Raw genomic sequence first — 19,631 nt, 5'->3', positions numbered from 1 at the left:
ACCCCCTGGATATGGGGGACAGGGCACCTTGGATATGGGGGACAGGACCCCCTGGATATGGGGGACAGGACACTCTGGATATGGGGGACAGGACACTCTGGATATGGGGGACACTCAGGATGCAGGGGACAGGAGCATCCTGGGAGTGGCAGATGGGACACCCCAAGTTTGGGGTCAGGAGCATCCCAGGTGCAGGAGCCCCAGCTGGGACATTCCCAAGCCCACAGGGACCTCCTCCCCTGGATTTCCAGCCAGGCCAACCCCTCGTGCCCCCCAGCCCGTGCCCGCCACGGGAACAAGGACTCCGCCTGTGCTGCATTTGTGGCACCAGCTGGCGTTATTTGCCCAGCGCCAGCAGCGTCCGGGTCGTCCTTGCTCTTATTGCACCTGATTCCAGGTGGAAAACAAAGGCTGGGCGGCAGCAGCGCTTTGGGAAGCAGCTCCAAAACCGCCGGGGGCAGCGGGAGGAGGGAGGCAGGGAGGGACAGATCGCCCCGACCCCCGCCGGGGTTGGAGGCAGCCCCCCCCCGGGGCTCGGCATTGTCCCCAGCGGTGTGTCCTGCACTTTGCCACTCCCCTGCAAGGTGGTTTTCGATTCGCGTTCCCTTTTTCCGAGCGCTCAGAGCTGAGCTGGGTGGCTTCGGAGCGATGGGGACGTGGCCCGGCCCCGCCCGGCCCCGCGTCCCCCGGCTGCTGGTCCTGCTCCTGGCGGCGGCAGGTGGGTCTGGGAAGGTGGGAAAACAGCCGGGATGGGAGGGAATCCCGGCGTTCCAGCGCTCGTGACCCCCATTTTTAGCAACCCCCCGATTTTTGGGAGCGGTGGGAGAGAACCGAGAGCGCGACTTTGGGTCCCGGCCGCAAAATGAACTTTGGGGGGAAATCCATGAGGTGTCCGGGGGGGGAACAACCTTTCCCTGTGGGAAAGAGCAGGAATGATGCCCCAGGGCACCGGTGGTTCCTCCGGGGGGGTGTGTGTGTGTTTGTGTGTGTTGTTGCTCAGCCTCCCCTGCCCGATTTCCTGCTGCCAAAAATCCATCCCCGAGAGGTTTTGTGGTGCCTGGTGGGGCCGGATCCCAGCGCCCGGGGCTGGGTCACCCCTGGGGGGGCTGTTGGGGCCCCTTGGCTGGGTGAACCCGCTGGAAAAAAAAAAAAAAAAAAGGGAAATTAATTTCGGCAAAGAGGGACCTCTCCGGGTTTCCCGGGGTGTTTCCTTGAGGAAGAAGAGGGAGGCCGAAGGCTGCCCCGACTGCAGCATCCCCGTCACGTACCTGCTTCCTCGGGGGAGGGACGGTGGGAATCGCATCCTGCCGCCCTCGGGGGTACCCGGGAAACACTCCGAGCGCAGGGAGCGGGCAGGGGGTGGGTGTTTAACCCCCCTCACCCCGCCGAGCGCTCCCCGGCCCCTCTCACCCCCTGTGTGGGGGTCCCCGAGCGAGCCCCCCCCTCCTCCCGCACACTCCGGGGCAGCGGATCCCGTGAGCCGGGGAGAGGGAGGGGGAGGTGGGCAATGAACCCCCCGAGGCTGCAGCAGCGGGGCTGCGGTTTCTCAGCCCCCCCTTTTTCGCCTCGCCTCCGTCTCTGCAAAGCCGAGTGGCTGCGGGGAGAGCGAGAGCGGGGCCGGCGCCGAGCGAGCCGCCCGCGGGCAGGACGGGGCTGCGGTCTGGGAACCGTCTGTCGCTGCCCCCGGGGGAGGCTGCGGGGGGCTCCCGGGGGCCTTCGGGGTCTCGGAGCCCGAGTGGAGCCACTCGGTGCCTCCCCGGGAATGTGGGGAGGGGGGGGGGTTGTGTAGCTGAGCTGCCCCAGAGCGCTGGGGTGGAGGGTCCCTGTCCCCACCACGGGGGAATTTCCCGTAGGTTTAAACCCGAAACCTGCCCCGGTTTCAGCCCCACACGGTGGGGAGCGTTTCCTCTGTCGCGGGGGTGACACTGGGACAAGGCATCGTGAGTCCCCAGCATCCCCCCGACCCCAGGGGGGTCCCAGCCCTGAGGGTGGTCCCTGGCTGGTCCCCGACCCATGGGGGCATTTCCCGGAGGTTTAACTTTAAACCTGCCCGGTTTGAGCCTCACCTTGGGCTTAGACCCGGTGGGGAGAACGCTCCCTGTCTCGCCCATTTTTTGGGGGGTGACCTGTGCACGTGTAGGGTGACATGGGGGGGGGACAGGGGGTGACACCGGGACAAGGCACCGCGGGCCCCCAGCAACCCCCGACCCTGGGGACATCCAGCCCCACGCTTGGTCCCTGACCCCTGGGGACATTTCCCGGAGGTTTAACTTTAAACCTTCCCAGTTTGAGCCTTAATTGGGGCTTAGAGACGACGGGGACCGCGGCGTCCCTGCTGTGGGGGTGACCCGTGCGCGTGTGGGGGGGACATGGGGGGACACGGGGTGACGCCGGGACACCGGGACGAGGCAACACGAGCCCCCGGGGTGTTCCCAGCCCCGCGGGTGGTCCCTGCGTGCCGGGAACGCCGCCAGGAGAGGGGATGGGTGTGGGATTAAATGAATCATCCCAGGCGGGCGCTGCGCTCTCGTGACTCAGGCCCCGGTGGGCAGCTGCCCACGGGTCCCTCGGGAGGGGAGGGGGCCGAGGGAAGGGACCGGGGGGGTGCTGGGGGTCTCCAGCCTCCAAAATTATCCCTGTCCCAGCCTCCAGATTATCCCTGTCCCCACCAGGTGCTGCGGCCACTCGGACCCAGCAGGTCAACGGTGTCCGGGGGGGGTCCGCGCTGCTCTCCCTGGATCTGCCCCCCGACAAGAAGGTGAAGGCGATCGACTGGACATTTTTAGGTGTCAGCAGTGACAGGATCACAGTGGCCGAGTTCGACAACGGTAAATTCAAGCGCCCCGACCCCCAGGATCGATTCAGGGGCCGGGTGGAGATGAACAAGACGACGCTGAGGATCGGGACCCTGGAGAGGGGCGACAGCGGCGTCTACGAGGCTCGGATTAAACTGGAGCCAGCGACCGTGGAGACACAACTCTTCACCCTCTCTGTCTACGGTGGGTGTTTGCAGAGCAGCAGTTCCTGGAAGCGGCTTTCCAGCCCCCAGCAGCCGGAGGTGTGAGCGCTGGGAAAGGGGAAGGGAAACCGCTCCGGCTGCCGCGCGCCCGTCACGGGGATTGTCCCGGCTCCGTGACAAACCGCGACCCCGGCGCTTCCCCTTTTCCTCGCTCTGCCCTTCCACCTCTCCCTCTCCGGGCCGTGGGACAGGTTTGTTTGCTCCTCCGACAGATCCGGTGCCGGAGCCGCAGATCCAGGGGCAGCGGCTCTCCCTCACCCCCCGGGAATGCAACCTCACCCTGCGGTGCCAGGCGCCCCCGGGCAGCAATGCCACGGTCACCTGGCAGCTCGGGAGCTCTCTGGGGGTGCCACAGGCACAGCTCTGCGGGGACAACCAGACCCTGTGCCTGGCCCTGCCCGTCGCTGCCTTCAACTCCACCTACACCTGCCTGGCCCGGAGTCCCGCCCAGGAGCGGAATGTCTCCGTCCACCTGGGCACCCTGTGCCAGCAGCAGGGTAAAAACCCCTCCTGCACCCAGTTTCACCCCCCCAGGAGGTGAATTCACCCCCCCTGGCACCCACCACGGCTTGTCCCTGCAGACACGGGGGCCTGTCAGAGGAGACACGTGTGCCTGGTGCTGGTGGCCGTGGGCATTTTGGCCCTGCTTGGCATCGCCTGGATCTGGAGGAGGAGGAGGAGGAGGAGGAGGAGGAAGAAGTCTGAGGGAGGTGGGCACCGCTGGGCTTTGAGCTCAGAGCTGGGATCAACAGAGCTGGGAAAGGGGGAGAGAGCTTTTCCCCTCACCCCGGTTCTTTTCTTTATGGAAAGGGTTGTCAGGCACTGGAAGGGAACGAGGGACTGGACAAGAGGAAACGGCCTCAGGCTGCACCAGGAGAGGTTCAGGTGGGACACGAGGAGGGATTTGTTCCTGGAAAGGGTGGAGGTGTCCAAGGAAGGGCCGGACACTCAGTGCTCTGGGCTGGGGACGCGGCACAGGGTGGACTCGATGACCTCAGAGGTCTTTTCCAACCTAAATTGGGATTCTGGGATTCTGCCTGCCCTGCCTGGGCCAGGATGGCTCCATGCCCCCCTTCCACACATCCCAGCTCCCTCCAGCACCCCTGGGATCGCTCCTCTTGCTCTTCTCCTCTCCATAGGTGCCCTCTCCCCCCTCTCCAGCGAGGATCCCCCACTGGAGCTCTTGTACTCCGAGATCCAGAGGAGAAACTCCCTGGAGCCTCGGGAGTGGGTGAGTCTGGGGGGTGATCCAGGGGCAAATCCAGTTCATTCTGAGTCCAACCCCACCTTCCACCCCTTCCCTCCAGCGCTGGGGGGGTCCCTCTGTGCCCCCAGAGCCTCCCTTTCCTCCTCCCCTGGAAGTGGCTCTGAACTCCTGGGGGGCTTCCCCGGGGAGGGGACACTTCCCAGGGCCACCAAGTCCCTGGGGGGAGTTGTCCCACCTTGCCCACCCCCCTTCTTGAGGGTCTGACCTGTTTTCTGCCCCCGAGCAGCAGGACGGGCCCAGGACCATCTACTGCGAGGTGCAGGTGAAGGTGTGACCTGGAGAGTCCCAGGTGAGTCCCGGGTGTGTCCTGGGTGTGTCCCAGCCCCTGAGAGGCTCCGTCCTTGTCCCTCCACCCCCAGAGGGAGACGGTTCCATCCTCACCCTCCTTTCCCCCCCAGCAGGACCCCCGGAGCAGGATGGGACCACCGACCCCCCTCACCGTGTGACACCAGGGCTGACGGACACCCACATTCCCCCCGCGGTGTCACCTCATGTCCCCCCCCGTGCTCTGGGAGCAGGGCTGGCCTGGGGGGGCTCCCACATCCCCCACCCCATGTTTTGGATCTCCAGTGACTCCAATAAAGGCGGAGGAAGGAGAGGTGGGGGTGGATTTATGGGGTGGTGGGAGGTGGACACGTGTGTGTGTGTCACAGCTGGAGGGGACACGGGGTGACACCGAGGGCTGGGCTGGCACCGGGGTGGGGGGGACACTCGGGGGGGGGGGGAGAACCCCCAGGGCTGTGCAGAAGAACATCAGGGGTGGGGGGTCCAGCCCCAGCCCCCAGATCCAGCACAGCTGGGTCCCCCCTATAGCCCCAGCCCCAAAGGGTTGGATTCTGAACGGCTGGATCCCTGCACAGCTGGATCTCCATAGATCAGGATCCCTGCACAGCTGGATCCCCAGAGACCAGGATCCCTGCACAGCTGGATCTCCATAGACCAGGATCCCTGCACAGCTGGATCTCCATAGACCAGGATACTCACACAGCTGGATCCCCTTAGACCAGGATACTCACACAGCTGGATCCCCAGAGACCAGGATACTCACACAGCTGGATCTCCATCTAGTAGGGTCCCCGCACAGCTGGATCCCTCCACAGCTGGATCTCCATAGACCAGGATACTCACACAGTTGGATCCCCAGAGACCAGGATTCCCACATAGCTGGATCCTGCACAACTGGATCCCCACAGACCAGGCTACTCACACAGCTGAATCCCCATCTAGTAGGGTCCCTGCACAGCTGGATCCCTGCACAGCTGGATCCCCATAAACCAGATCCCTGCACAGCTGGACTCCCACACTCCTGGATCCCCCTGCATATCTTGATCCCCTCACACCAGGACCCCCACACAGCTGGACCCCCTGTGTACCTGGATCCCCCTAAACCAGGATCCCCTCAGAGCTGGATCCCTCCACAGCTGGATCCTGCACAACTGGATCCCCACAGACCAGGATACTCACACGGCTGGATCTCCATGTAGTGGGGTCCCTGCACAGCTGGATCCCTGCACAACTGGATCCCCATAAACCAGATCCCTGCACAGCTGGACTCCCACACTCCTGGATCCCCCTATACCAGGATCCCACGGACCAGGATCCCCCTATACCAGCACCCCCAGCACAGCTGGATCCCCAAATCCCACGATCCCAGCACAGCTGGATCCCCACAGTCCAGAACCTCCCCATACCCAGGACCCCCCTTCCCTTTCCCCCCTTCCCTTTCCCCTCCCCTTTCCCCTTTATTCCCCCGACATTTCCACACCACTCAGGGGGGTCGTTGGTTTTTGGGGGGGAGAAAGGGAGGTTGGGGGTGGTGTTTTTTGGGGAAGGGGTTTTTATGGGGGGGGATATTTTCTGGGGTGATTTTTTTGGGGGGGGGATTGGGAATGGTGGTTTTTTGGGGTTATTTTTCTGGGGCTTTTTTTTTTTTTAAGAGGGATGTGTTTTTTTGGGAGGGGTGTATTCAGGGATGGTGATTTTTTGGTGAGTATTTTCTGGGGTGATTATTTTTTCTAGAGGATGTTCTTTCTGGGATGGTTGGGGTTTTTTTGGGGGGGATGTTTTCTGGGGTGTCTTTTTTTTAGGGGGGGGAGTGTGTTTTGGAGGGAGGGTGTTTTTAGGCGTGGGTATTTTTTGGGTGGGGGTTGAGCCGAAACCAGCCACTCCAGGCAGGGATATTTTTTGGCGGAGGGGGGGATGTTTTGATGGGGGGGGGGAGATATTTTTGGTGGTGCTGGTTGTTGTTTTTTCGGGGAGGGGTGGGCCCGAAATCAGCCGCTTCGTGTGGGAATATTTTTGGGGGGCGTGACTTTTTTGGGGTGTTCTTTGGGGGCGAGTGTGTTTTGGGGGGAGTGTGTCTTTTAGGGGGGATGTTTTCCGGTGTGTGTGGGGGGATATTTTTGGGGGGGACTTGTACTTTTTTGGGGTGGGGGGTCGGCACCAACCACTCCGAGCCCGGATTATTTATTTTCTTTGTGTGTGTGTGGGGGGGTGGGATGATCCTTCCCGCAGTGTTTTTATTTTTTGACGGTGATATTATTGTTTATTTTTTTGGGTGGGGGTGGGGTGGGTTCCCCACCGGAAGCGGAAGTGGCGCGGGGGCCGCGCGGACCGGAAGCGCGTGGGCGGTGGCGGCGGCGGTTCCGGTTCCGGCGGCGGCGGCGGCGGCGGCTCCGGGGGAAGGCTCCGGGAACCCGGGAACGGCACCGGGAGCGGCTCCGAGCGCGGCCAACCCCGCACCGGCAACATCCCCGCCCGCCCCCCCCGCCTGCCCCGCAACCCGCCCCCCCCCCCGTGATCCGCCCGCGCCGCCCCCGCAGGTACGGCCCGGGGCGTGGGGGGGGCGCCGAGGGGGGGGTTAACGGGGGGCAACGGGGGGGGTGATGTGGGTGGAAGTGGCGGGGGGGGGGGCGGTAATGTAGGCGTTTTTGGCGATGGGGCGTGTGGGGGGGGGCAAACCGGGGGGAGAAACCGGGAATTACCGGGAGTGGGGGGAAACGGGGAGGTACCGGGGGTGGGAGGATTGGCGGGTTAAGGGTTGGGGGGTGAACGAGAAGCCCCCGCCGGGACGCGGGGGGGGGGGCGGTGAAAGGCGGGGGCGCGGGAACGGGGAGGTACCGGGGGGGGGTGTGGGGGGCTCGTTTACCCCCCCCCCCGACCCACCCCGGCATCCGCCTCCCCCGTTACCGGGGAGGAATAAATAACGCGGAGTTACCGGCAGAGGGGCAATCGGGGACCCCCCCCGGTTACCGGCGAGGAATAAATGAGCCCCCCCCCCCCTCGTTACCGGGGAAGGGGTAAACAGGGACAACCCCCACTCTCGGTTACCGGGAGGGTAAATGGGGGTCCCCCGGTTACCGGGGGAACATTAAACAGGGACGGCCCCCGGTTATCCTGATTTGAGGGTAAACAGAGACCCACCCCCCCTGGTTACCGGAGGGGCTCTCGGGGCTGCGGCAACGACCTGCCCGGTGGTCCCGGAGCGTGGGAGGCCGTGCAGGGTCCCCCGTTCCCGGGGGGTCCCGCGGGTGGGAGGGGGGGCTGTGGAAGGTTCCCGGGTGGATCCCCGTTGGTCCCGGTGCTCCCCGTTCCCGAGAAGGTCCCCGGTGCTCCCCGTTCCCGGAGGGGGGGTGTGTGTGTGTGTTCCCGGTGGTCCCGATGGTTCCCGGGGGGTGGGGGGTGTCCCCCCGGTGGTTTTCCCGGAGGGTCCCCGGTGGTCCTTGTTGCCGATCGCCGGTGGGTTTCCCGGTCGGGGCGGCTCCCCCCCCCCTGCCCCGGGGCCCGGGCGGGGCCGGGCGGGGCCGTGCCGGGACAGGCCGGGACAGGCCGGCGGGGCTGTAACGGAGCAGCCCCGGCCCCGCCGCCGCCGCGGCGCCGCGGCCCCTCCCGGCGGCCATTTACGTGCTTTGAACCTCTCCCGGGGCTGGGAAACACGGGGAGGGGGGGGATGGAACAGCCCCGGGGGGGCCCCGGGTGGGGTGAGGGGGGGGGATCGGCCCCTCTCCAGGGGCTCCGCTCCCTCCCCGGGGGGCTTCGGTGCGTTCCGGGGGGGCCTCCGTTTCGTCCCGGGGAGGGTCGTGTGAGTGGTGGGTGGGTGGGTGAGGGGGAATGGACCCTCCCCAGGGGAGGCTCTGGTCACCCCTGGGGGGGGGTTTGTGGCTGCCGGGCTCGGGGGGCTCCGGTTCGTGCCGGGGGGGTGATGTGGGTGCTGGGAGAGGGGGTTGGGACCCTCCCCGGGGGGCTCCGGATCGGCCCCGGGGGGGTCAGGGGGGTGCTGGGCAGGGGGAAAGGGACCCTCTGGGGGAGCTCTGGTCCATCCCCGGGGGCTCCAGTTCATCCCTGGGGGGTTCATTTGGGTGCTGGAGGGGGATGGACCCTCCTGAAGGCCCTGGGGGGCTTCTCTGGGGACGGTGGGACCGGTCCCTCCCAAGGAGGGGGGTGTCTGGGTGCTGGTACTGGGGGGGATCAGACCCTTCTGAGGGGCTCCAATCCTTCCCAGGGGGGCTCCAGTTTGTACCTGGGGGGGTCATTTGGGTGCTGGAGGGGGATGGACCCTCCTGAAGGCCTCAAGGGGGGCTCCTCTGAGGATGGTGGGACTCAACAGGGGGTTGTCTGGGTGCTGGTACTGGGGGGGATCAGACCCTCCTGAGGGGCTCCAGTCCCTCCCAGGGTATTCCAGCCCCTTCCCAGGGTGCTCCAACCCCTTCTGGGAGGCTCCACTCCCTCCCAGGGGGCTCCCACAGAGCTGTCACTCCTCATATCCCCTTTTTCTGGGGGGAGAACCCAGCTCTGGATTTCCAGGCCTGGGATCCCTCACCTCACGGCAGCGGGAATGAGCTGCCGGTGGCGTCTCCGGCGGGGGATCGGGAGCCGGGATTTTTCTCCCCTCCCCTTTTTCCCCTCCCTGGGACATCTGGGCGAGCTGGGAGTTGTGTATTTTGGCAGCAGAGCCCGTCTAGTAACAGGAGACAAACTGTGTTGGGCTTGTTTTGTCTGTCTGACGGCCCCGCCGAGCTCCTTCCCGGGGATCCCAGGCAGGACTGGGATTAAATGGGAAAAGGGGACCATCCCTGGGGATGGGCAGGATCCTCTCTCCGGAGAAATCCCTGCGGCTGACGCCGCTTTCCTTGTGTTCCACAGTTGGCAGGAGGGAGAAAATGAAAGCAGGCTGCAGCATTGTGGATAAACCTGAAGGAGGAGGAGGTAAGGAAGTCGAAAGGCTCGAGTTTTCAGCCATTCCCAACCCTTTTTCCCGGGATAAAGGAGCTCGAGGAGGGCTAATTCCGCCTCTCCTGAAATCTCTCTGTGGCTGGAGCGAGCGAGGGTTGAGATTTCCTTGGTGGGTTGTGAGGGCTGGGATGTGAAAATGCCAATAAGCTCCCCCTTGGAGATGGATTACCTGGAAGGATTTGGGAATTTCTGAGGGCTGGGATGTGAAAATGCCAATAAACCCTCCCTGGAGATGGATTACCTGGAAGGATTTGGGAATTTCTGAGGGCTGGGATGTGAAAATGCCAATAAACTCCCCCTTGGAGATGGATTACCTGGAGGGATTTGGGAATTTCTGAGGGCTGGATCCTGCTCAGGTCTGTTTGGAGTCGCGGGGTGGGATGTGGGTTCTCCTGGATGGGGTTTGGAATTGTGGCCACAAAAAAACCCCCAAAGAAAACAACCAAAAAAAAAAAAAAAAAAAAAAAAAAACCACCCAACCAAAAAACCCCAACCAGGCTCGTGCTGGGAGTTGTGCTGGGAAATATCCCGAGGGATCTGGAGCTTGGCAGTCCCTCAGGAATATCTGTTGGCACGGCGGAGTCGGGATCTGGAGCCGCCGGGAAGATCCACCCTGAAATCCTCACGAACTTAAATCCTTAAACTGGGATTTTTTTGGCCTTATTTCCAATCCTTGGAAGTGCTGTAAGCTGGGTTGGATGGGGCTTGGAGCAACCTGGACTATGGAACTCAAACCATTCCATGATTCCAGGCAAATTTGGTTCATTCCAGCTCCGACCAGCAGCGTTATCCAAAGGTTTTGGGCTCCTGGCGCTTCCATCCCCCTCAATTTTCCCATTTTTGGGGTGGTTTTTTTAAGGGATTCTCCAAGAAGAGGGGTCTGAAAGCTGGAGGTGGAGAGCTGGGTCTCTCCTCCTGGAATTAAACATGGAATTAAACCTGGAGTCTCTCTCCAATATCCCTGCGAATCTGTCATCTGGGAGGGAATCTCATCAGTCTGTGGAAATATCTTAAATATCCGTGGAAATCTTTCATCTGGGGGAGGGGGGGGGAATCTCATCAATCCATAGAAATCTCTCAAATATCCCTACAAATTTCTCATCTGAGAGAGATCTCATCAATCCATGGAAACATCTCATCAATCCATACAAACCTCTCAGATATCCATAAAAATCTCTCAAATATCCCTACAAATTTCTTGTCTGAGATCTCATCAATCCATGGAAATAGCTCAGATATCCATAGAAACCTCTCAAATATCCCTACAAATTTCTTGTCCAAAAGGGGATCTCGTCAATCCATGGAAACATCTCATCAATCCATACAAACCTCTCATCAATCCATGGAAATCTCTCAAATACCCATTCAAATTTCTCACCTGAGAGAGATCTCCTAAATCCATGGAAATAGTTCAGCTATCCATAGAAATCTCTCAAAGATCCCTACAAATTCCTTGTCCAAAAGGAGATCTCATCAATCCATGGAACCATCAATCCATATAAACATCTCAGATATCCCTACAAATTCCTTGTCCAAAAGGGGATCTCGTCGATCCATGGAAACATCTCATCAATCCATTCAAACCTCTCAGATATCCATAGAAATCTCTCAGATATCCCTACAATTTTCTCCTCTGAGAGGGGGGATCCCATCAATCCGTGGAAATCCCTCTTAACCCTGGAATATCCGGTGGAATTCCAGCCCCCAGTGGTGTCACCCCGGAGCCAACCCCGGATGCGTTTTCGCGTCTCGAGCGACTTTTCCCTCTCTCTCTCTCCTCCCAAAGGGTATCATTTCCCGGAGTGGGCTTACAAAACCGAGTCCAGCCCGGGCTCCAGGCAGATCCAGCTGTGGCACTTCATCCTGGAGCTGCTGCGGCAGGAGGAATTCCGCCACGTCATCGCCTGGCAGCGGGGAGGGGACGGCGAGTTCGTCATCAAGGACCCCGACGAGGTGGCCCGGCTGTGGGGGAGGAGGAAATGCAAACCCCAGATGAACTATGACAAGCTCAGCAGGGCCCTCAGGTGAGGAGGGAGGGGGGGGGGGTTGGAAAGGAGCATTCCCAGCTTTTTCTGGGGGGGAAATTTGGGAGAATTTAGGTCGGGTCGTCTCGGCCCGGCCTTGGAAGTGGCCGAGGATGGGGTTGGACGGGGTTTGGAGCAGCCTGGTCTGGTGGGAGGGTCCCTTCCAAAGCATTCCAGGATATTCCCTGTGCTGGTTTAGGTGGGATATTGGAGGTAAATCCTTCCTTGGGAGGGTGTTGAGGGTCCCTTCCAAAGCATTCCAAGATTCCCTGTGCTGGTTTAGGTGGGATATTGGGGGTAAATCCTTCCCTGGGAAGGTGGTGAGGCCCTGGCACAGGTTATTCCATGGATTTCCCATCCCTGGAAGTGTCCAAAAAGGTCCCTTCCAACCTAGAGCATTCCAGGATATTCCCTGTGCTGGTTTAGGTGGGATATTGGGGGTAAATCCTTCCCTGGGAGGGTCCCTTCCAAGCCAAAGCATTCCAGGATATTCCCTGTGCTGGTTTAGATGGGATATTAGGGGTCAATCCTTCCCTAAGAGAGTGTTGAGGGTTCTTTCCAAGCCAAAGCATTCCAGGATATTCCCTGTGCTGGCTTAGGTGGGATATTGGAGGTAAATCCTTCCCTGGGAGGGTGTTGAGGGTCCCTTCCAAAGCATTCCAAGATTCCCTGTGCTGGTTTAGATGGGATATTAGGGGTCAATCCTTCCCTAAGAGAGTGTTGAGGGTTCTTTCCAAGCCAAAGCATTCCAGGATATTCCCTGTGCTGGTTTAGGTGGGATATTGGGGGTAAATCCTTCCCTGGGAAGGTGGTGGCACAGGTTATTCCATGGATTCCCCATCCCTGGAAGTGTCCAAAGGCCGGGCTGGATGGGGCTTGGAGCAACCTGGAGTGTGGTCACGGCCTTGATGATCTTTAAGGTCCCTTCCAAGCCAGACCATCCCAAAATTCCACTGTCAGGGCTGAGCATTCCCCTCTTTGCCCTTCCCAACTCCAAAACCTCCAGCCCTCTTCCACTTCCAGCCCCTTCCATGGGGGTTTTATCCCAGTTTTCTCCACGCATCCGGGAATCGGAGCTCGGAGAACCCGCCCGGGCCCTCGGAGGTGTTTCCACGCTCCAGGAGTGTCCCAGTCCCTGAGAAGTCATGGAATTATCAGTCCCTGGCGTGGACTTGGCTGCCCCACACCCTCTGATACCTCCTGGGTGGAGCTGCCAAAGGCAAACACGGGAGTTTCCTCCGGGAACGGGGAGGAAAAACGGGTGGAAAACACCCCTGCCTTGGGATCCGTGTCCCCTGGATGCTGTTCCCACACAAGATCCTCCTATCCCAGGCTGGGGAGAGATGGATTGGAGTGTTGGATGGGGGAAGGAATGATCCATGGAGGTGATTTGGGGTTTGGAATATCTCTGGTGAGGAGAGACTCATCCAAATATCTCCAGTATCCATAAAAACCTCTCAGCTGAGAGGGAATCTCATCAGTCCATGGATATATCCCATCAATCCATACAAATACCTCAGATATCCCTGGAAATACCTCAAATATCCATAAAAACCTCTCAGATGAGAGGAGATTCCATCAGTCCATGGATATATCCCATCAATCCATACAAACCTCTCAAATATCCCTGGAAATATCTCCAATATCCATAAAAACCTCTCAGATGAGAGGGAATCTCATCAGTCTGTGGATATATCTCATGGATTCCTACAAATCTCTCAAATATCCCTGGAAATGTCTCCAGTATCCATAAAAACCTCTCATCTGAGAGGAGATTCCATCAGTCCATGGATATATCCCATCAATCCATCCCAGTACCTCAGATATCCCTGGAAATATCTCCAGTATCCATAAAAACCTCCTGTGTGAGAGGGGATCTCATTCATCCATGGGAATATCTCAAATATCCATGGAAATATCTCAGATATCCATGGAAATGTCTCGGATATCCCTACAAATCTCTCCAATATCCACATGAATATCTCAGTATCCCCAAAAAAATCTCTCAAATACTCCCTGGAAACCCCTGATCTGAGGGTGGATCCCATCCATCCATCCATCCATCCAAATATCTCACCTGCCTTGGAGGATCCCCAGAGGTCCCTTCCAACCCCCAGTATCCTGGGAAAGGAGGATCCAAGCCCTGGGCAGGGTCAGGGAGTGGTTTTAATCCCAAAAAAGGGGGGATCAGAAGGGGAAGGGACTCGCTCCGAGGCACGAAGCAGCAGGAACCAGCTCTCCCAATCCCTGGGCTGGGAAAATCCCGGGAATCAAAACCAATCCAAGGCCGATCCAGGGGATTTGGGCCCCGTTTTTCCCAGCTCTGGTCGCTCCGAGTGTTGTCCCAGGGACACGTTCCCCTCTCTCAGGGAATATCCACCGGGATTTTTCTCCTCCTGGAGGCATTTCCATGGCATTTCTCAGCATTCCCATGGGTGGGAATATCCAGGGAATGCCCAGGAGAGCTCCCAACCCGTGACACTGGTCCCAGTTTGGACTGGGCTGAGGAGAACACGGGATGTTGTTCCAGCTTTTCCCGCCCGTTCCAAGGGGCATGACAACCTCTGAAACGGAATATCCCAGGTTGGAAGGGAATTCCACGTGTTCCAAGGGACGTCATAACCTGGGAAAAGGGGTTTGGAACCTCCTGCTGAGGAATGGGAAAAGGGGGTCGTTGGGAAAATTCCCGGCGGACTGAGATTTCCCGGTGTTGACAACAGAAATCGTGGAATATCCTGAGTAGGGAGGGACCCACGGGGGGTCACGGAGCCCCAGCTCCTGGCTCTGCATCCCAAAGATCCCCAAAAAGAGCCCAAAAAGATCCCAAAGGTTCGGGGCAGCTCCAGTTTTCTCCGAGACCTCGGAGGCGTCGGCGCCGCTCCCAAGAAACGGGACCTCGAGCGGCCCCCGGGAGGGCCTCGGATCCATGTCTTCCCAATCCCTTCCCAGATATTACTACAACAAGAGGATCCTCCACAAGACCAAGGGCAAGAGGTTCACCTACAAGTTCAACTTCAACAAGCTGGTGATGCCCAACTACCCTTTCATCAACATCCGGCCCAACGGTGAGTCGGGCGCGCGCGGAATTCCCGGCGCTCCCACTGCGGAATTCCAGGGGGGGAAAGGCCCCGTGGGATGAGCTGTGCTGCTCTGGGGGGGAACGTCTGGGCCGGGATAAAACCTTATCTGGGGCTGCTTTTCCCTGGGGATTGTTGTGGGAGCCGAGGAATCCGGGCTCCTGTTCGCGCTCGTCCTCCCCCGGGGGCGTCGCGGGTGGGTTCGCTTTGCTTTCGGGGCGGGTTGTTTTTGGGGGGGGGTTGGGTTGTTTTTGGGGGGGTTGGGTGGGTTTTTTTGGCCGGGCTGGGGGGTTGGAAGGGTGTCCTTGGGATAAGAGGATTTAGTGGGGCTGCTCCAAGCCTGCCTGTGTTTGAACAGGAGTTTATGGGGCCGGATAAACGCGGCCCTTCCCGACCGGCTGAGCCCGGCCTGAAAGTTCAGGGGCTTTGCTCCTCCCAAAGCCCCTTTTTTTGGGCTCAGTTCTGCTCCTTTGAAACCCAAAAGACCTTTTTTTTTTAACCCCTTTCTGTCTCGACTCGAGCTCTGCACCTCCCCAGGGAATGCAGAGCTTCCAGAGGAAAACTCTGGACTAAAATCCCAGGGATTTCCCAGCTCTCCTCGAGCTTGACTAAAGTCACAGTTCCCCCCCTGAAGCAGGAGAATGAAAAAAAAAGTTGGGAATGGAGAATAATCGTTCCTTTCTTGCCCTGCAAGGCCTTTGAGCCTCTTGCCAGCAGCAGGGATTTGTCCCGGAGTTGGTTTTTTGGGAAGAGGGTCCCGTTTGCAAAGATGCTTTTTTGGTGGAGTTAAATCCCCTGAAAGCCGAATTCTTCCATCTGGGTGGTTGTCCATGAAAAAACAGGGAGGTTGTTGTCCACAAAAAGGGAAAGAAACCTCTGGAATTCTTGACACCCAAAGCTCCCAAACTCTCCCCTCCACAAGAAAACACCGACACGGAGGTGCCCCGGGTTGGGAAAGCCCTGGAATATGGGGGAAAAAAGCAGGGAAGAAAAGAGCAGGGAAGGAAAGCAGGGGCTGGAAGGTTGAGCCTGAAAAGCCCAAGGGCTGGGAAAAAAAAAAAAAACAGGTTCCATGTGGAGCCAGAGGAATTCCCAGGGGCCGGAGCCGGGATTTTGGCAGCCGGGGCCCGACACGAAGGTGCCATCGAGCGGCTTTTTTGTCTCCCAAAGCCACCAGGAATCCCAAAAAACAGGGCTGGGAGGAGGGGAAAATATTCCTCCAGGTGTTGTGCCTTTTGTAGGGAGAAGGAAATGTCTTCTCCAGGCGTCCTGAGCCAAGGGAACGGGGGTGGGAGATGTGTCTGGAGCTGCTCTGTAAATCTATAATTACTTGCAGCGACGAGTCCGGGCAGTTCCAGCTCCATGTTCCCTTTTCCCTGCTCCTGCAGCCACTCCCTCCTATCTCTGGGGCAGGCATTTAAAAAAAGAACTTTGGAGAGAGAACTGGAATGCACTTTTGTCTAATTACAACCTGTTTTCTTCCCCTCCTCTGGCTCTGGAAGGTGGGGGGGGGTTGGGATTCTCCAAACCTGGATCAGGTTTCTTCTTCTCCCTGTGTTTTGTTTGGTTATTTTTTTTGTTTTTTTTTTTTTTTTTTTTTTTTTTTTGTTTTTTTGTTTTTTTTTTTTTTTTTTTTTTTTGGAAGGGAAAAAGTGGGAATCAAGGGTTTCATTGTGGAGGTGAGGGAGGAAAGTGTGTGAGAATTTGGCTGGTTCCGAGTCGGGGACGGGCGGCTCCGTAGGAAGAGGGAGCCAGTGGGAGCTCGGCAGCGACGTGGGAGGGGATTTTCTTCCCAGAAAAAGCACAAATCGGGGATTTTCAGGCAGCCTGGAGCACGAAATCAGGGATTTTTCAGGCAGCCTGGAGAGCTGGGGGTTCATTCCCCCTCCTGCCCCCACCGGGAGCGAGGAGGTCAGGGAGGGGCATCCCAAACTTCTTCCAGTGGCTCTGGAGCTTCCCGAAAACCCTGGGGAGAGGAGAGGATTCCTCCCCAGCAGTGGCAGGATTTGAGGTGGGCAGGGAAAGGGAGCAGATGGAAAAGGCCCCTCCCCTCCTCTCCCAGCACGTGGGATTGTTGGGTTGCTCTTCCAAAACGCCTGCGGGTGCAGCTCCAGGAGCTGCTCCTTCCCTGGGATTTAACTCCCTCGGAGCTGGAGCTGGAGCTGTCTCCCTGAGGGAATTCTTGGACATGTGTCAGGGGTGGGTGGAAATTAGGGAATGGTCGTCCATCCAGGGGTGGAAATTAGGGAATGGTCGTTCATCCAGGGGTGGAAATTAGGGAATGGTCGTTCATCCAGAGGGCGTTTGGGGTGGAAATTAGGGAATGGTCATCCATCCAGGGGGTATTTGGGGTGGAAATTAGGGAATGGTTGTTCGTCCAGAGGGTGTTTGGGGTGGAAATTAGGGAATAGTCGTCCATCCAGAGGGTGTTTGGGGTGGAAATTAGGGAATGGTTGTCCATCCAGGGGTGGAAATTAGGGAATGATCATTCATCCAGAGGGTGTTTGGGCACCGGAAGAGGCTCCCCACGGTCCCGGGAGCTCCAGGAGTGTTGGGACGACGCTCCCAGGGAATTCCTGGGGCCGTGCAGGGCCGGGAGCGGGGCCGGATGATCCCAGCGTGTCCCTGCCGGCCGGGCCTGTTCCCTGACTGTGTCATTCCCTACCCCAGGTGTGGTCCCCCAGAGCGCTCCCCCCGTCCCCACGGCCTCGTCCCGCTTCCACTTCCCTCCGCTGGACGCCCACTCCCCCACCGAGGATTCCCAGCCCGGGGGCCGCTTCCCCGGCGGTTCCCTCGGTCCGGGATCCACCCCGGAGGCTCTGGCTGACGGCGGCGGCGGCGGCGGCGACAGGAAGCCGGAGCTGCCGGAGCTGCTGGAAGATTCCTCCTCGGATTGGCGCCGGGGGGGCGTGGATCTGCTGGCCCCCCACGGCGGCCCCGGCGGCGGGAGCGTCGCCCACCCCAAGCGCAAGCCCGACATCGTCCTGCCGCTGTTCCCCCGGCCCGGGATGTTCCCGGACCCTCACAGCCCCTTCGCCGTGTCGCCGCTGCCGGGCCGCGGGGGGGTCCTCAACGTGCCCATCTCGCCGGCGCTGTCGCTGACGCCCACCCTGTTCTCCTACAGCCCCTCGCCGGGGCTCAGCCCCTTCACCGGCAGCAGCTGCTTCTCCTTCAACCCCGAGGAGATGAAACACTACCTGCATTCCCAGGCCTGCTCCGTGTTCAACTACCACCTGAGCCCGCGGACTTTCCCCCGCTACCCGCTGGTGGTGCCGCCGCTGCAGTGCCAGGTGCCCCTGGAGGAGCAGCCCCAGTTCCCCATCAAGCTCCAGCCGCCTCCCGCCGGCCGGAAAAACCGGGAGAGGCTGGAAAGCGCCGAGGAAGCGGCTCAGCTCAGGGTGAAGGTGGAGCCCGCCGTGGACAAGGAGCCCGAGGAGGCCAAGGGCAAGGACGGAGGAGAGAGGAGGGAAGAAGGTTCCGGAGCGGAGGAAGGCAAGGGGGGCCCGGTGTTCGCCCGCCCGGCCGCCCCGTCCTGGCTCCCGGCGCCCGCCCAGCCCGGCTCGTCCTCCTCGGAAGAGCCCCCGCCGGAGCAGCAGCAAGGGGAGAGCGGCGTGGAGAAACCCCCCCGGGATCCCTGCGGAGAGGCGGGAGCTCAGGAGAAGAGGGAGGACGCCCTGATGCCCCCCAAGCTGCGCCTGAAGCGCCGCTGGAACGGGGACAGGCAGGCGGAGCCGCCCGAGGAGAACGGCGGCCTCTGGAACGTCCCCAACGTCGTCGTCCCCAAGGCCGTGGCGGCCGCCGCCGCCTCCGACACCTAATCCCGGGGGCTGGGAGAGCATCCAGGGATTTATGTAGCAAAGGTTGCAGAGCGCGGGGAGGGGAGCGGGGAGGTGGCGGGAGGGGGTGGGACCTCGGGGGGGGGGGTTTAGAGCCTGGTTTTGGGAATTCTAGGAATTCTTGGGGCGGGTGGGAGGAGGGAGGGGGGGGGTTGTGTTCTCTTTGTTTTCGTTGTTGACTTGCAGGTGAGATGCCGGGTTGTTCCCGCTCCGGGTTGTTCCCGCTCCGGGTTGTTCCCGCTGCTCCGGGGTCATTCCCGCTGCTCCGGGGTCGTTCCCGCTGCTCCAGGGTCGTTCCCACTACTCCGGGTTGTTCCCGCTGCTCCTCCGTCGTTCCCGGGCTTTCCCGGCTGAGCTTCGGGCCTGGCACGGACTCCCAAGGGGGTTGAGGCCTTTTTTTCCCCCGGGGATGGAGGAATTCCAGGCGTGGTCCATTTTGGTGTTTATAGCAGCAGGAATCTCCAAATCCATGTATTTCCCTGGGGTTTTTTTTTTATATATATATATATATATATATTTCCACGGAGCGTGCGATGGCGGGAGAGGAGAATTCCCAGCTTTGCATCCGCCTCAGGAGTTGGGGGGGGGACTGGGATGAGGGAATATTGCACTGTCCTTGGAGCAGGGGAAGGATTCAGGAAGACACGACTGAGAAAATCAGGATGCTGCCGGAGCGGGAGAGCCGCTCTCTCTCTCTCTCCCTCTCTCTCTCTCCCCCGGAGAGGGATCCGCATTCCCGGCTCTCCGGGATCCGCATTCCCGGCTCTCCGGGATCCGCATTCCCAGCTCTCCCGGGAGATCCTTCTTTTTTTTTTTTTTTGTTTGTTTTCGTTTTTCTCCTGCAGAAGCCATGAGCAAAACTCTTCGAAATCCTTCAGGGAAATCGGGAACCGGGAACGGGATGTCAAAAACTTAACCCAATGCCTTTAACAGACGCATTAAAATGTACCCGGGGGGTGGGTGTGTGGGGAGGGGTTTTTCCCAAAAAAAAAAAAACAAAACCCCACCCTCACCCCCCCCCTTCTCCCAAATCGTGCGGGTGGAATTTGGGAGCGACGGGAAGCTTGAACGTCGGAAATGATTGTGGTGGAGCGGGAACGCCGGAACTGCCCCGGGAACGCCGGGAGCCTCGGTGACTCCATTCCCTGTGTTTGGATCCCCCTATCACCTTGACTC

At 59.8% G+C, this 19,631-nt stretch overlaps 2 protein-coding genes across 2 annotated transcripts; both read left to right on the top strand.

The window, feature by feature from the left end:
* The first annotated feature begins 361 nt into the window (after positions 1-361).
* Positions 362-4,865, top strand: LOC116799737 (CD48 antigen-like). Its single transcript, XM_032713087.1, has 7 exons — positions 362-718; positions 2,673-2,999; positions 3,232-3,516; positions 3,601-3,729; positions 4,159-4,250; positions 4,513-4,586; positions 4,685-4,865. Exons 1-6 carry the CDS (start codon positions 649-651, stop codon positions 4,558-4,560), a joined length of 951 nt encoding a protein of 316 aa, XP_032568978.1. The 5' UTR covers positions 362-648; the 3' UTR covers positions 4,561-4,586; positions 4,685-4,865.
* A 2,092-nt stretch (positions 4,866-6,957) lies between these two features.
* ETV3 (ETS variant transcription factor 3) lies at positions 6,958-19,310 on the top strand. Its single transcript, XM_032712894.1, has 5 exons — positions 6,958-7,108; positions 9,429-9,491; positions 11,305-11,542; positions 14,492-14,607; positions 17,290-19,310. The coding sequence occupies exons 2-5, from the start codon at positions 9,446-9,448 to the stop codon at positions 18,435-18,437; spliced, it is 1,548 nt and encodes a 515-aa protein (XP_032568785.1). The 5' UTR covers positions 6,958-7,108; positions 9,429-9,445; the 3' UTR covers positions 18,438-19,310.
* Positions 19,311-19,631: the final 321 nt, after the last annotated feature.

Source organism: Chiroxiphia lanceolata, chromosome 29, assembly GCF_009829145.1.
Source record: "Chiroxiphia lanceolata isolate bChiLan1 chromosome 29, bChiLan1.pri, whole genome shotgun sequence".
Taxonomy (NCBI): domain Eukaryota; kingdom Metazoa; phylum Chordata; class Aves; order Passeriformes; family Pipridae; genus Chiroxiphia; species Chiroxiphia lanceolata.
The sequence above is the reverse complement of the archived record's forward strand: the minus strand, read 5'-3'. Positions and strand labels throughout refer to the sequence as shown.